This window comes from Sciurus vulgaris, assembly GCF_902686455.1.
Source record: "Sciurus vulgaris genome assembly, chromosome: 8".
NCBI lineage: Eukaryota > Metazoa > Chordata > Mammalia > Rodentia > Sciuridae > Sciurus > Sciurus vulgaris.
Window position 1 is genome coordinate 36590978 of NC_136468.1, and position 18271 is coordinate 36609248.

Consider the following 18271-nt stretch of genomic DNA (forward strand, 5'->3'; position numbering starts at 1 on the left):
CTACTGCAGTAGCCTCCTAGTTATTCTGCTTCTGCTCCCACACTTCATCCGATTCAACATAGGAGCTTTCAGGGTTCCTATTAAAACCATATCCCTGAACTACATTCAGCTTTTACTATAATAAAATGTGATTCATAGCCTATAAAACAGTAGTCTACTGAGCAACCATTATTTTGGCATGTGTTCTGAATTATTTTTGATAATTTTACTTTTCACAAACAAATCTTAAAAATAGCTGTGCATTTTCAAGAATGTTTTCTAGGTTATAAAACAGAGCCAAAGTAACTGACTTCCAAGGGATATAAATCCATGATAACCCAAGTGATACAACCAAGCTTCAATACAGATTCACCTAGTATCTAGTTCAGAATCATTTTCAAATTTTTGAAAATATCTTTTGAAACAAGGACAGATATTTAATGTTACCAATTCATATTCCTTGGGCATCTCAATATGCCAAAACTTTCAAAAACTAAAGAGAAAATTAGCCCCAGATGTCATAATTTCATATTATATTCTCAATGCTTTCAAAATTCAAGTGATTTTAAAAAGAAATAACATGCTTTGAGAGAATTTTAAAAAATCTATACAACTCAAGCTAATGAAATATTTTATTATACATAATAAAAGTGGTGTTTTTTTTTTTTTAAAAAACATTTCCAGGCCCAGACATCTGTAGGAGTATGTAAGGAATGGATTCCACTCCAGTATAAGCATCAAAACTCTACTGAATGAACCCATAAATCCACCCAACTCCTTATAGTAAATACTAACATTCACCACAGGCTTGAAATTCCTGTAGTATCAGTAAATCTATTGTTTTAAATATTACAAACATGCTCATGATGCATAGGAAGATGGAAAAACTTAAGACTGCACACCATATGTACCCCCAGATTCTCTAAGTTACAACCAGTTGAGAATTACAATATCCAAAGAAAATTATTCAAAATAGTGTAGGAATTACTGGTGATTTTCTACTCAAATAGGAAAATTTGCATTTAATGTCACACTGAATTTCAGTACTTTTCAATCCAAGGGAAAAAATAAACTGAGACATGGTCATGAGTTCAGGATTATATATATTACAATTTGCCTTGTTAGAATACATTTGTGGCTTTATGATAAAAATAACTCGGGGACATACGGAATTCAAGCTAATTTGCGTAACTGTCACAAGAAAAAAAGCATTAGATGCATTTCTGAAGTAAGTATTCTCATTTAATTTCAGAATCTCAAAATAGCAATAGACCTTGGCCTTGTTTAAAAAAAGTTTAGTTAAACACTAAGCTAGCTAAATAACCTTACTGAAAGGTTTAACACAATTGATATAGAAAATGCTTTCCCTCTAATCTCAATCTTACATAAGTGGAAGAGGTGAGGGGGGGGAAAAGGTAGACAATTTCTTTAGCAGCATATATGGCTAAGTCTATCAACCACCTTAAACTAGAATGTCCGTTATTGACCCCATTAAAAAGAAGTGGGCTAATATCAAAAGTTACCCATTTCATAAGCCAAAAGACCATTTTAGGGTTACAGTAAGTAAAATATTTTGAAATACTTTCAAAAACTTTTAACCATAAGAGGAATCATCTTTTCATTGTAAGAAAGGAAGGAATAACAGAAAGTAAAAGACACTTAAATTAAACTCATTTTCAGCCCTCTTTGAACAAAAGAAATGAAAAACAATGGTTGATTAGCTAAGCTTTGTGCTCTAACCAAACTAATTAATTACAGTGATTTTAAATGGCAATAGCCCATGTTGACTGGGCAGCTTGACAGTTCTGAATACTTTTGCAACAATTTTTTTTTTAAACGCAAAGACACTAAAATGATCCGGTCATGCAATGTTCATCTTATGCATTCTGCATCTCTTTGCCAATCTTGTAGCTAAGAATCTTGTTCCAATCAATCTTAGTACGTGTAACTGGCAACTGTCGACGTAAGGCTTTGAAAGTAGTGTCCGACATTGTCTGATAATTCTCACTGATGGCAGTCTATGAAAAACAGTAGTCAGAAGTTTAAAACAAATGAAATGAACAAAACAATTTATAACACATTAATGTTTTCATAACAATCTTTATTTAAGCAGCCTGTTTCAATGCTTGTAAATAGTCAAATAAAAAAAATACCGACATGGTTTTAGAAGCTGTTTAAAAGCAGTTACAAGAAGCTTATAATCATTTTGAATAATTTAATTTAATGAAATTATAAATTAAATTTAATATTTCTCATTTTGAATCTATTTTATTATTTCAGTCAGAACAATTTATGAATTACTGTTTACATGGGATAGAAAATGATCTGATTCACAAATTAAATGCTTAAATTCAAGTGTGTAGTTTAGAAACTAATAAATAATGTAAATAGTCGAGCACAAAATCAAATGTGATCTAAAGCACAGTATATACAGTTCAAATAGCTTAGGGAACATCTCTTAAAATTTCCAATCAGAAACAAAATTAGAAATATTGGCATATTTTGATCAATAATAAGAAATTTCAGTTAGCTAACATGGAGACTTAGTATTTTTAAAATATAAAATTTAACTGAATTCAATTTATTTCCTACTCTTTTTGGCTCAAGTTTTACAAGTCTGCCTGGACTAAAAGCAAACACACAAAAAGATGACTGTATTTTATATGGTGAAACAATTAAAAAACTCAGAATTATGGTTGAAATTAAAATTTCACTGCCATTCATAAGTGAATATAGATTATATTTATTAAAATCATACCTGGTATTCATTTTCTGCAGCTTCTACAATCTTTATAAATTCTTTTGCTGTCTGCACCTCACTCTGAATGAAAAATATAACAAAGTAAATGAAACAGCAATTTAAAGCTAAGCCACTATTATGTTTAAATATATGCATGGTTAAAAAAAATATTACAATTTAATAAATAACACAGATGAAAATGGTAACAAGTAAAAGGAAAACTTGTACGATCAATTACTCTATGTCCAAGGGAACCAGGCAAAAATATTTTAAAAGCCCACAGAATGAGCCCAGTCTCTACATTTGACTTATTAAAATAAGAAATCTTAATAATGCACATTGATGAAAATTCAAGTGTAATACTTAAGATGCAATTCAATGGACAGCATAGGTAAGAAATCAGACACAGATTCTAATTAATGACTGTCTTTACCTAAATATTATTTACTAAGCAATATTTACCACTGTAATGATACACAAAATTATGAATCTGGAAATGCATATTTTAACGTTTTAGGTGAACTTATTTTACTATTTAAATATTTTCTGAAAAAAATTTTAGCATGCCAATATATGGGTTTACTTATGTCTTTCCTAATTTTTTAAAGTCAACAGAAATCCACATTTTATTATTCCAGTAAGAAGTGTAATGTAAAACTCACTGGTACCTTACTTTATATATTTAGTGTGTGGGTATGTGTATTTAAACACATTATATAAATATGTGTGAAAATCAGATAAACTTTTTCTTTTTCCTAAAATAATAAAGCAACAAAACCCACATACAATTAAGTTAAAAAAGTTACTAAAAGACTCAGAACCAACATATAATATCCAAGCTAATAACTATGACCAACTCCTATAATCCCACAGTCTATAATTTTCTGGACAAATCTCTCTTAGGAAGAATGTTTCCTTAACATCAAACTCCCCAAAGAAGACAGTACCAAGTACTCTCGTTATGTAGAAAATAGGACATGTGATAATTACTTATGATAAAACTATACACAATAAAATATCTCATGGAAGTTTAGCCATTACTAAGTGTCTTTCACTGGCAAATTTTGCAACCAGAGTACTACTTAACACAATAGTAGAAACTGTCTTAAGTGCTGTAGAATTTTTTTAAAAATGCAAGTGCTGTGGAACTTTTTAAAAAATTCAGTCTCTTTGTCTTAGGTTGTATTTACTCGAACGTATGTAGACGTTTCTTAAAGCTTAAAACTTTCTTGAAATTAAAAATAATTTATTTAATATTTCTCTATTTGCTAATTTTTGTACTCTGGCAGTTAATATTTATACTACAGTGATACTTTCATGTAAGAACACAAACATTTATGGAAAAAATGTCACCGTTAATGTTATATTGTCAGTATCTTTGGTACTAAAAAAAATTCACAAGAAAATAGTTGCATATGCCACAGAAAGAATGAAGAAAGAACTCTGGAGAAAAAGCATAAAATACGATATAGTTTCACAGGATCATAGACCTAAATGTAAGAGCTAAAACTATAAAACTCTAGAAGAAAATGAAGCAAATCTTCATTGACCCTGGATTATACAATGGTTTCTATTAATATATATCAAAAGCACAAATGATAAAAGAAATGAGACTACATCCATACCACATTTCTGTTCTGCAAATTATACCATTAATTAAAAAGACAACACACAAAAGGGTGAAAATATTTACAAATCACATATCTGATCCTAGACCTGTGTCTAGAATATATATATGAATAACTGTAACTAATAAAAACAGAAATAATCAGTTAAGAAATGGGCAAAGGAACTAAACAGACATTCTCCAAAGACATACAAATGGTCAGTAAGTACATGAAAAGATGCTCAACATCATCAGCTATCAGGAAAATGCAAACAGAAGCCACAATAAGATGCTACTTCATACTAGGATAGCTATAATCCAGAAGACAAGTTTTGGCCAGGATGTAGAAAAACTGGAATACTCATATACTGCAGGGAACTGTAAAATGGTGCAACTGCTCAGGAAAAGTCTGGCAATTCTTCAAAATACTAAATACAGTTACCACATGCCCCAGCAATTCTACATATATATGTATATACCAAATAAAAACAAAAAACAAATGCCTATACAAAAAAAAAAAAAAGAATGTTCACAGTAGCAAAAAGTAGAAAACAACAGAAGTGTCTATAAACTGATGAATGGTTAAAGGTGTACATCTGTAATAGGTGAGAATGAAGTATCATGCATGCTCCAAAAGGATGAATCCTGAAAATGTGCTACGTGAAAGAAGCCAGTCACACAAGACTGCATATTATTTTATGACTGCATTTATATGAAATGTCCAAAATAGGCAAGTCCCTATGTCAGAAAGTAGACTAGTGGTTGCTTAGAGCTGGAATGGGCTTGGGAGAAAGGCTGCAGAGAGAGGGACACAGGGTTTCTTTAAAGGAACATAAAAATGTTCTAAAACCTGCAGTAATTGTTGCCTGCCTCTGTTAATCTAAAAGCACTGAACTTTACATTTTAAAAGCAAGAATTCAATGATGTGTGAATTAAATCTCAATAAAGCTGCTTTAAAAAAGTTAGGTACAGAATTGTGATCACCACCTTTAATCTATTTAAACAACAGATTCTGAAAAAGAAATATTTCTAAATTTTTAGTTCTAAAACTGCTCTGGCTTTGCAGAAGTTATTGTTTTCATTTTTCTGTGAAATTATACTTACAGACACTGTTAGATAATCTTGTATATCTTTATGACTCACTAGCTGAACGTTACCATCTTCATAATAATGAACCTATTAGAAACAGAAATTACCGACAACACATTTTAGGAACCATCAAAATCCTCATGGTTTCAGCAATCACATCAATGCAGACTGAATACATGTCAGCTCTAGCCCAGACTTCTCTGAAGAGCTCTAGACCTTTTGAACACTAGCAAGACTCATGTTCCTGCATTTAGGCGAGTGAATAATTTCTACTGACCTGACTGCCAGATACTTTTGCTCCAAAGCTATTCTACTGGTATCAAAATCCAAGAAGTAAAAAATCGAACTCGCAATACTCCTTTCAAAATTTTGCTTCTCCTGTGTGTATTTACTCATAAACTAATCCTCAATCATGCAAGTTTCTTAATTGTTACTGTTTAATGAATAAGCAAACAAACAAAAAGAACTTAAATGACTTCCTGATGTCATAAAAATAGTAACTGGCAGATCTGGGATTCAAACTCCGTATGATTTCCAATTTCATGCTCTTGGTTTCTATTCTCTGCACCCTTAGACACAGGCCCCAAGACATAAAGGCAATGGGTCTAAGACTAGAAATGCATACTAGAGTCAGATGACTGAGCTGCAGCGTGATTCATCTTTATTCTTTCACAGCTCTTGGCACAATTCCTTTCAGGACATTTGATCAACAAATGTCCTGAACAAATTAGTAAAACAAAACAGAAAAAGATCAGCCTGTAAAAATTAGTTATCAAATGTTCTTTTATATAAACATTTAAGTTCATATTGAGTCAAAGAATTCATTTTCAGTCAATTTCAGTTAAGAAGCCAGATATAAGTACAAGAGACATTTATAAAATATGTATAATTATATACATGTAATATATATTTATACATCCACAAAAATTTTAATATTATACCTCACCTAACTCCACTAAACTGAGATAACAGAAGAACGCAACTCAAACTCAGAAAATGCTCAGATGAACAAATTGTATGAAGAACAGACCAAATGGCAGCATCTAATTTTAGCTGTGTTTTGGAATCTGTCAACTATCCTTACAGATTTTTGATGACTAGGGAATGAACTGCAAGGTTATTTAAAAGATTTAAAACAGCACTCCTTGGCTTTCCCATTATGCAAAAAGAAAAATCTGGAAAAGACATTTGGTATACTATGAAAATGTAAACTTATGAATTAGTTGTTTCTTTGTTCAAAACAGTACAGAGATCAGAAAAGAAACTTGCTCTTTCATACCTGAATTTTCAAGATGCCAACCACTTGAGTGGTTGAAGGAGTGATTGTAAACTTCCACTCTGACCTCCAACGACCATTCCTTAAAAATAAAAACAGCAGCTGTAAATAAGGTAGGGAAAATAATTTGAATCAATATTAAGTTTCAGATTTAAATTCAACACTACAATGTGAGCGTATGGGGGACAGATGTTGGACATTCATTTTTAATCACTGAAATATTAAAAAGGACCAAAAGGTTTAGTTATAAGACATTTAATTTAATCTTCATCCTACTGATAAAAAAGGACCTAGAAAATGGATATAAACTTTAGTATTCTAATGTTAAGACTTGAAATACAATTCAAAGTAAATCACATTATGCTATTTCTTGAACAAAAATTTTAAGTTGCTTGTTCAATTGCATCACTTCCACTTTAATTATGAATAAAAAGAGGGCACATGCCTATAATTCCAGAGACCTGGGAGGCTGAGGTAGAAAGAGCACAAATTTGGGGTGAGGCTGGGCAACTTAGGGAGATCCTGTATCAAAAAAGTTTTTAAAACTTTTTAAAAATTTAAAAGAGCTGGATGTAGCTCAGTGGTAGAGTGTCCCTGGGTTCAATTCCTAGTACTGAGAGGCAAGGGGTGGGAAGAGAAATAAAATAAATGTTAGAGTGCCAGAGTCCTTCATACATACAAATCAGAGCAATTAAACATCTACTGAATTATACAAGGTACCAAATAATTTTTAAGTGGCTAGAAAATGTCATATACATTCATAGTAAAAAACAGAAAATGCAAAGATGTATATTATTTCTATCAGTGAATTTCATCCTATTTTTCCAAAAGTCTTTTCATAGCAACTCTTTTTTCACCTTTATTTGCTCTTTGCACACAAAAGACATTCTGATATGCAAATTAATACCTGTTAGCTTTTTTGAATGCTATGCATTTCTAAAACAGTAACAGTGTTAATGAATTACCATACTGGCTTTTGGTATAAAAATTATTTCTGGGTTCCTTTTAATATTTTTGCAAGGGCTGGGGAGATAGCTCGACTGGTAGCGTGCTTGCCTCGAAAGCACAAGGCCCTGAGTTCGATCTCCAGTACCGCAAAAAAAATATTTTTGCAGTTTACCCAATCATAAAAGTTTGTTGAATGACAGTACTCTCTTACCTAAAGTTAACATTATAACAATATACATGTTTTATAACAATGTATATATTCTACAAAATAAGAGAATTTTCTAATGTGTCTTGATTTTGAGCAGCTCATCTAAGAACATTCAAAGCAGTTTGGAAAGAGAACCTAGGTCTATTCACATTTTTCCAAGATTCCAAAAGAAGTTATTCCTTTTATTTAGGTATTAGCACCAAGCAACCATTAAGTTCTGAACACATATGTTACTAATTACAATGACAAGACACACATATTACCACTGATTATGAAAGAAAGAAAAGGAATTCCAGCCCAAGTAATAATGGTACCAAGTTGAGAACTAGTTCAAAACTCTTTCAGACACATTACTATAAAAAGAGTAAATGACAGTAAGTACAGAATGCACCTTTAGATGGAGTTAAATGGGTAAGCCTTTAATAATATTCTACACCTGTCTTACAAATATGCATTTTTTTCAATAAACATTTATTAAGCCCTATTACTGCTAGACACTTAGGAAACAGTAGAGACCAAGTCTCTACTTGGTCTTTAGTAAAATCTGAGAAATACCCAAGACTAGTCTCTTCTAATTTTTATTCTACCTATATTTAAAGTAAAATGAGGTGTATTTCTTTATATCTAAAAATCTAGGTTCCACTGAGACTGCTGTGCCATTGATATTTAGCGCTGTGGAAAATCATAATTTACTTTCCCAAAAAGTAAGAATCGCTTTTTTTTTAAAATTGGTGGTAGACCTTTTATTTTATTCATTTATTTATATGTGGTGCTGAGAATCGAACCCAATGCCTCACACACGCCAGGCAAGCGCTCTACCACTGAGCCACCACCCCAGCCCAAGAATTACTTTTAACTTCAATGATACAATGCTCATAGTGGTGGTTTAGAAAATACCACCAATATGTAAAGTGAAAGAGTGGGAATAAAAATGCCAGAAGACATTTTCTTTATGTATGCAAAAGCTCAAAAGATTTCATTTCCATTCTAATAAATAATTTCTTATAACATCTTCAAAGATTTTATTAAAGTAAAACAATAACAAGAATTTTTCTTTAATAGTATTTCAATCTCAACAAGATTGAATTTACTATATATTTTCTGACACAAATGTATTAATAATGATTTTACTAAGATTTATTACTTCTTTAGGATTCTGCTGGATTAATACTACAAGTTTACAGAGCTAAAATAGAGAAACTACATTTGTACCAAGTTCATGAAAGTAATTTTATATGCCATTATCTTTAGGAAAGAGAATTTTGTCATTATGGTATACGTTTATATATGGAAGTGATTTTCCTTCAGTAAAGATGGATCTGCATTTCTCCAAATATTCTTGATTAATTTTGAAACCTTGTGTCTGAGATAGTTAAGAACTGGGGCAACTTTGGGCTAAGGTTCATAGGAGTCCACTGGGGTTACTGACACCCTCAAGAGCACCACCAATGAACTTGGTTAGTAAGTCAAAGAATAATATACTAAAAAGGTAAACATTATGGCTACTTACTCTTATAATCTCAATGTATTAATAAAAAAAGGGATAGAAGTAAAGACTTCATTCAATTCTGAACTTATAAAGTCTTGGAGGAAAAACTCAATCCTAGAACAGGCAGTATCTCAGAAGTAAGTCCAAGAATAAAAATGGCCAGGAACTTTTCAAATATCTGAGCTTTAATGGGGCAAGTCAGTACTTTTGGGAGCTAGACTTCTGTAAGAAATTAGATAGCTCAGTTGGTAGAGTGCTTGCCTTGCAAGCACAAGGCTCTGGGTTTGATCCCCAGCACCAAAAAAAAAAAAAAAAAAAAAAAAAAAAGAAATAACTGATTGATTTGTATGCAAAATTACAAGGCATATTTGTAATTTTAGTGCCCCATACTGGCCATCCATATACAAAACAATTCCAATAAAAACATCTATTTCAGAGTCCCCAGGTTCACAACAGAATGATGGTTCTTTGCTTTATAACTGCTTGTCCTCCTCCCCATGTAAGTTTCATTCAGAAACACCCACTACTCAGAATGAGCATATGGGCCTGCCAGCCTGCCAACTGGTCTGCTTGTATACACACATGCTCCCTTAGGGTGCTGCCTGCTTGTTTTCAAAAACACTACGCTCTCCCACATTCTTTTCACCGAATGTCAATACATTTACTGTTACCTTTAATGATTAGGCCATTTGTGGAGCCAGTACAGGCTAAAGTTTTATACAATGTAAATACTGTTTTTAGTCAATCATACACAAAAAGATATGGCCCAAATCACTAAAACAAGAACTCCACACAATATAGTCAATACCAAAATTTCTTCAATTACACAAAATTTTAACTTACCAAAAGTTTTTTGCTTGGAACTGATGGCTTTCTATGCATGCAATAATGGTTTGCTGTCCATCTATTTTTTTACCATACACCTAAAAGACAAAGAAAACACAAACAAGAGAGAATTTAGGACCACAAAATGTTCAATTTTAAACATGCATAAAGTACTGAAAACTGTAGAGCACTTTGGCAAAAACACACAAAAGGATACAAAGTAGGTCCTCATTCTAACATAGTAACTAGAAAAACAAGTTCTCAAATCTGCATATCTAATCAAATTATCAGTGGATCACAAAAGAGCTCATAATTGATAGAGTAAAATTTATGGGGCAAAACTAGATGTACTATATTAATAAGTGTCCTAATATATCATGTTTTTGTTTCAAACATGGGGTCATAAGAAACTAGGTAATTTATTTGAACATATAGATACCAATATAGTTGTTTCCACACAAGTAAAAGCTGCACCTAGTTTGTGATTATCATTTTTGTTTATCTCACAATCTTAGGGGGTACTACTTCTTGAGTCATTTTTAGAAGTACTAAGATATGGGTGAGAGAATTAATTTACTTATAGCTAGGAAAGATCATTAAGAGAATGCCTGAGATGTACGATGCTATTATTTCACCTGCTATTCTGAAAGTAATAATTTGTTTCAATTCTCCAAGTACAAATGAAGGCTCTCTAACTCAGCCACTCTCTTACTCTTGCTGAGATATTTTTCCAAAATAATTCTAATCAACAGTTTTAATTCAAATAATTTTTAAGATTATTTTAGTTATGTTGTTGTATTTCTCAAGTAATAAACTGAGAGTAAATACTTAGGCAGACTATATGAATTTTGGTCCTAACCAGGAAACTTCTACAAAAGAAATGGGATGCTACTGGTAACATTAAAAATGATGCTGGAAAGCAGGTATAAAATACAGTGTACAGTCAATTTAGGTTGAAGAGGCAAGCTGAGGTCAGGCCTGCTCACAGCTTTGTAAGTCATGTTTAGATACTGGACTCTATCCTAAGTGCAATGGGAAATCTTTGAATGATTTTAAGCAGGGGATTTTCATAATCTGATTTGCAGTTCAAAAAATCACTATGGCTGAAGCACAACTGGGTGCTAACAAGCCTGTCTGTGTACAATCTTATGAAATTTCAAAAAGAAACAAAAAGCACTCTTTTCTACACATTTCATCCTAAAAAAAATAAAATAGGCTAAATCTATGAAAGAACCTCATCAAAAAGTAAGAAATTTGACTCTAAGATACTTGAGGACATGATTCCATTTTCAATTAATTTTATTTATTCAAAAATTCTATAAATTAGTGAAAAGAAATATTACTTAATGGAAATGAGTCATGAACATGAGATAAAAGAATCTCATCATGTCTAATCAATGTATTAGAATTTCTATAGGAATTTGATTCAAGATACAATCCATTTTCCATTTTTAGCTATAATAATACCTTATTTAGTTTTCTGGGAAAAATAATAAAATTCCTAAGAATAGCTTCTTCAAGGAAAAAAGAGTGACAAATTATGTTAGTTCAGTAAATTACTGTAAATTTCAGGAAATAATAAAAACCATCACAATTGCAAAAGACAAAAGAATAAAGCTATCCACTGATGACTTACAGTGCAGACCCCATTTGGGTAATGTTCTTTTACATAAGCTCGAAGAGCAGTTTCTACTGAAGTTCTCCATGATTCAATTGCATTTTCTGCTTCATAAGGTCTTGGATCAGTTGCTTCCTTTCTTAGGTGATCAAATTTGAAACAGATTCTGTTTTTTGGATCCAAAAACTTTCCATTTCCCAAGTCGCCATGTTCTGTTATCAATACCTTCAATGATGAAATAAATTTAGGAAAAAAGTATTTAAAATAATATTTAGTGTACATTCACTTAAAACTTTTCCTTAAAAATATAAAATAATTTTACCCCAAGTGATTGGTTTCACACATGGTATAACTGTTAATACTTCAAATGAGTAAACTATAAAAACAATGAGGTTAGCATCATTCAGAGTAGATAAGATTTTTCTCCCAATATAACTTCCAGCTATTCAGTGAAAATATGCATCCTCTACTACACTACTGGAATCAAGGTTTTTCTTTGAGAACTAGTTTACTATTTCTGATAACAGACTCCATTTCCTCAAAACCAAGGAACAAGCAATCACCTTCAATCAGGATGCTTATAAGAAGGGTTGTACTCCAGAAGGGAAGCTCTTCAGTACCTTGCTGTAGGGCCCATAGTCTCACCTGCTCTCAAGCATCTGCTTCTGTTTCTTATAAACTAATCATTGTGGTTATTTTTAATTAACTTCCAAATTTTTAAACATATGCATTTGTGTACGTTTAAATTATACATGCATAAATTTAATATTCTGTGTTTTAATTCTTAAAAATTTCCTTTGTCCTTCCCTTGCAACTCTCCCATTCTTTCATTTTTTACTTATGTCAGGACTTCCTCATCCCTGATGCAAATCATGTTAACATAGAATGCTTCTAAACTGTTTCATGATCATTAAATCCTAAATAAATATTTATACATAGGTTTATATATGCACACACACGGTTTTTTGGTCATTATTTTACAAGAATGGAAAAGATGTGCACACACACCAACACAATGCTCTGCATTTGGCCTCTTTTTTTTTTTTTTTTTTAACAAAAACATCTTATAGAAATCTTCCAGGTCTGCTGATACACCGCTCACCATTCTTTTTAATGATTCTTTTAATGATGGCATAATATCCCATGATGTGGACATGACAATATTTAGCCAATTCCCCACTGATGTACCACTGTTTTATTTCCAGATGTTCTCTTTTCTTGAAGGAGGAAAAGATCTTATTAAAAATGGTAAAAGAAATATTGTTGTGTATATATTTTTATATACTGATGTTTTTCCTTCCATTGGGTGTATTTTTTAATTTAAAATTTTGTCCGACACAGTAAATGCACATATTTAGGGGTACAGAGTGATATTTCAACCATGTGCAATGATCAGATCAGGTTAACTGGCATATCCATTACCTCAATTATTGATCACTACGGTGTGTTGAGAACATTCAAAACCCATTTTCTTAGCTATTTTGTCACACAGTTAACTGTTGTCAAGCATAGTTATTCTACTGTGCTCTAAGGATGTTCTTGTACTGGATAGATACCCAGCAGTGGTAGTAGGAAGAGTAGGAGGGGTTCATATATTTTTAATACATATCCTCACCATCAAAAGTCATTATAGCTTTTTGTTGTCTGATAGGTATAATTTTAATTATGTTTCTCTGATTGACTGCTGTAGAACTAAACATTGTTTTATCTTTGTGGGCCATGTGTTCTTCTGTGAGCAAATATTCTTTAATAATAGTTATATGGGTTTTTTTCCCTTTTTTCTTATGTATCAGCTTATAAGAATTGCTTAATGATCTGGTTCAGTGTACAATTAAAAACATTTATATACAGTAAAATACCCATCTTTCACAGTTTCTGAGTTTCTAGTCTTATTTAACATGGTCTTTTTGCCTTTATATTGTGCATGCTGACTTTCAAATCTCTTAAAATTTTCATCATTGTGTTTTCAAAATATCTTCTGCTACCTAGTTAGGCAATTCTCCAATTCTCCTTCATTGTCCTTACTGTTCTCTTTTACATTTTTATTAAACAACTGTGTTCTTGATTATTTCAAACATGTATTTTTTTCGTATAAAATTTCTGAAAACACTGACCAGTTAAAGCAAATGATCAGCATTCTAATGCAAATCACACCATATTAATTAATTTTTAAATAATTTAAGTTTCTAAGGATGAAATGCCAATGTGCCTTTCCACTGTCCAGATCTTAGTTTTGTATCTTCATGAAAACCACTATTTTTTTCTTCATGCTCCTATTTCTTGTTAAGCTTATTCCTTAATTAATGTACAATTCATAACATTATTTTAAGTAGAATTAACTGTCCCATTCCATTCCCACTGTGTAGGTTTTGGTACTTACCTGCTGCAACACAGAATAGTTAATGTGCTTTGTTTATAATATTTACCTTAAATTCAGTCATCTCACCAAGCTTTTTGGTAGCGAGATATACTACTAGAGTCTCTTGGTGTTCCTAAACATATCAATATCACCAAAGAGATTTCTTTTCTGACCTTTAAAAGTTCTCATTCTCATTTTATTTTGCATACCTTAATTTATGATAAATGATAATTGTAGTAAATAGGTATAATTAGCTGATTTTTAATTTTAAATTGTTTAAAATGTTTTTAGTTTATGATATTTATTATTGCTTTTTAAACAACTGTGTTTTAACAGGTTTTGTTGTATTTCTACTTTTATAAACTTAGGGTTTTTGTTTTTAATAAGAAATGTTTCTGAGTTTTTCTAATCTTTTTTCACTATCTACTGATAATAGATTTTTTTCTCTACTGCTGATTAATATTTAAGACCAACACATTGCCTTTCACAGAATCATTCTCACATTCCTAAAGAACTGTTTAGTCTTGATAAGTTATTCTTTTGATATATTTCTAGATCCTATTTGTTAATATCTTATTCAACATTTTAAATTTCTAGTCACATGTAAAACTAGTATACCATTTACTTTTTTATTTTTTTTTTTAGGTATAAGTATTAAAAATCATGCTATATTTATAAAAAGTTTGGAAATTACCCAGTATTTAATAAAAGATGTATTCTCTATTCAGCAAAATTGCTTTTAGGGATTTATCTTAACAAAACAAATGTCAATGTGACCAGTGGTTCAAAGATTCGAGGCAACATTGTTTACAATAGTGAAAAAAACAAAAAAAGAAAGGATGAAAAATCAAAATCTCCAGAGAATTTAGGCCATTAATACAATAAAATGCTACAGATTTACACGCGTATATGATCACACCTGTAGATCTATACACAAGCTTAAGGTTCCTCTTTAGTTACAGGTAATCCTCCATCTAGTCTTACTTACTTCCTCCCTGCAACTACCAGACTACATATTGATAATGAAAAATGTCAAACAAACTTTGACATAATTAGCCACTTAAGGACTTTATGCTCTTAACTACTTGTCTTATATTCTATCATTTCCTTCCTCATATGGTTTTATATAAATTGTACTTCACATGGGCATGACATGAATAAACACTACAATCACCACTAAATTATTAGTAACTCTAAAAAAAAAAAACCTAGTGACCTTTTGTGTCTTTTCTTAGTTTGGCAATTCTAAGTTGCATTTTCAAATAAAAAGATTTAAAATTACTAAATGCTTAATTACTCACATGAAGAACTACAGAATTCCAGAGCAACCAAATTATGATATAAATCTTACTAATCTATTATATTTTAAATTTTGGATTAATAAAAGAATGATATTTTTTCCTACAAGAAACAAGAAAGTAGATTTAAAGCACTTGTTTTCTAAAATCTTAAAGGAATTACATCTGAGTATTTCTAAGAGGAATTTTCTGCTAACAGTCTCAACAAAGAAATTAATTTTCAATTACTTTGCCAGTAAGTGTCTATGATTAAAATGAATATTTTTTTTATCTTTAAGCATACCACTTTACAATTCTCATATGACAAAAGAGATGTTATAATAAACCAAACAAGGAATAGCCAGATTCTGCTTTTATATTAAACATACCTGATCTTCATAACCTTCAATTTTTACTGGAGTAAACTGGTCCAAGTTATACTGTGCAAATGCACTAAAAAAGAAAATGGTCAATTATTTAAAATTATGTACTTAATGCTTTATTAAAATGAGTTAAACAATTTGCCTGTCAATAAAATTCTCCTGCACTGTACATGGCAAGATTAATATAATTATAGTTCTTTATTATTAATCTTATACTAACTATAAATATATTATAGATATGGCTATTTTAAAAACTGCTGTCCAGTTTTCAATGTAAAACCCTGAAAATAAAGATTAGCTATCTATAAAATATATATGTATACTTATTCAAGTATTGTATACATTTCAAAAACCAGGAAACAAGCTATGTACTGTGAACATCAACACAAAAGGGCTTATAGTTAAATAAAAGAGATAATGGATGAACATAATAGTAACACAAAGTAGAAAGTACCATAAGAGAATTACCAATAATGCACTGTAAAGTGGTGTGTGTAGTTTTAATTATATTCTATTAATGCAAGAGTAAGAAGACAATTGGGACAATGTCACAATCGATGTGATACTGAGAAATGGGCTTGAATAACTGGGTATGCTCTGTTTTGTAGATATTGGAGGGATGGGCAAGAAAAGAGTATTTCAATTAGTGGGACCAGTATGAGCAAAATGCCTAGAAGCCAATCAGGTTCAACATCACAGGATTTTCAACATCACAGAAAGCGTCAAGCTGAGAGCACTAGGCACACAGTAGGAGTTTGAACTGAAGGGCCAATGGATATGGAATAATTATGTGGGAGGCAAAGCAGTATCCCAGAATTTTTTTGAGAAAGGAAAACATAGAAGTACTTCTGAAGATTAATTTGGCAGTAGTGTGTATGATCTATTGGGCAATAGAGCAACTATAGCAGAGAGAGTCATTAGGTTGTCCCAGACATCCAGAGTCTAAGCTAGGAAATGTTGACAAACTGGATTCAAGAGAAAAGCCTCTCTCCTCTCTCATACAAAGAAAGAATAATACATTATCAGATAATTTTGCTATAATTAGGAAAAACTCAGTGTCAAAAATTATCCAAAAAATGATACAAAGATCATACTCATTCTATTAAATCTATAACCCCACCCAATATAAGATACTGAGAACTTTAAAATTTAGGAATACATCTCTAAACTTAATCTACTCAAAAGTTTTTTTTAGCCAGATATTAACTATATTAGTTCCTAAGCCTCCCCTAGAAAGAAATGTTTAACTGAGCAAAGCATTATTGAAGAGTTAACAAGAGAATAGTAAATATAAAAATAGCAAACCAGAATTAAATTAGTACCTGTCAAATACCTGATATTGCGTGTTCAAATAAGATGGGGGTAAATATAGAAGTGCATAGAGAAGGAGGGAGAAAGAAGTTATTAACCTTATTTTCTTAATTCACTAAAACTGTATTTTCCTAAGAAAAGCCCCAATGTAGCTAGGCTATTGGCAATTACTGCCCATAACATCAAACTCCATCAACCTCTAACTTGGGGTGAGTAGGTAAAGAAAGAAAAGTGAAACTAGTATTAGAAACAATGAGTATTAAATAGGTGGAATTTTATCTTACACGCATAAAGTAAATTAAATGATGACAATTATGCTATAGTGCAAAATACACGCCCTAATCTAGTAGTCAGATTTCTGGGTTTTGTTCCAATCCTACCATTAGCTAAAATGGGCCCCACTCATCTGTAACAGCAATGGTTTAGACAAGATGACTTCCAAAGTCTCTCTTGTTGAGAAAACTCCCTCTGTGTACCCACTCATCATTTACTTAGTAGCCCCTAAAACCATGCAAATATTTACTGAGGTCTTATTACTATGTGCTAAGCACTACTAGACAGTGACAACAAAGGTCTCCCTGCTCTTCCTATAGTTTACACCCTTTACTATTATTCATCAGATCACATTTGATACATTCCCTCAGTTTAGCTACTTCATTTTTCTTATTCAATATTAAAATCTTGCTTTAAAACATCTTTAAATAAAACTTTAAAGTTTCTTCATTTCAGCTCTAAAAGTCTTTGATACGCCTCTATTATTATATTTTATTTCATTTGGACTGTTATTAGGCGTATCTGACTTTGGAAAATCTCTAAAAGGCTTATTTATCATCACAGTGAAGTCGGCATTCTTTTGTCTTTGAATAAAAGGCTATTTCGGGGCATTTCAAAGTGTTCTACATTTGACAGCAGTAAGTCTAATTTTACTTTGAAGCACACAGAGTTTGTGCCCTTTAGTATAGATGTTAGAATCACTCTAAAGAATAACAGACTTGTTTCCTTACAAAAAGATAAAGAGAGGGAAAAGGAAAAAAGATTAAAAGAGACAAAAAGTCCAGAGATGATGCCATTAGGATTAAAATTGCCTGGTTCTTTGAATTGTGCAAAAATTCAGTAAACATTTATATGCTAGAACTATTTTCAGTATTTATAGATGAACAAAG

The 18271-nt window shown here is 31.3% G+C and overlaps 1 protein-coding gene across 1 annotated transcript in view; it reads right to left on the reverse strand.

Annotated features, from left to right (window-relative positions):
- Positions 1 to 593: 593 nt before the first annotated feature.
- CAPZA2 (capping actin protein of muscle Z-line subunit alpha 2) overlaps positions 594 to 18271 on the reverse strand; it is a 36020-nt gene continuing 18342 nt past the window's right edge. Inside the window, exons 4-10 of the mRNA XM_079150536.1 lie at positions 15804 to 15867; positions 11797 to 12003; positions 10179 to 10258; positions 6694 to 6772; positions 5430 to 5501; positions 2738 to 2800; positions 594 to 1997 (exon numbers count right to left, since the gene is read on the reverse strand). Coding sequence (XP_079006662.1) covers positions 1857 to 1997; positions 2738 to 2800; positions 5430 to 5501; positions 6694 to 6772; positions 10179 to 10258; positions 11797 to 12003; positions 15804 to 15867 — 706 coding nt within the window. The 3' untranslated portion in view covers positions 594 to 1856. The remainder of the gene's footprint in view (positions 1998 to 2737; positions 2801 to 5429; positions 5502 to 6693; positions 6773 to 10178; positions 10259 to 11796; positions 12004 to 15803; positions 15868 to 18271) is intronic.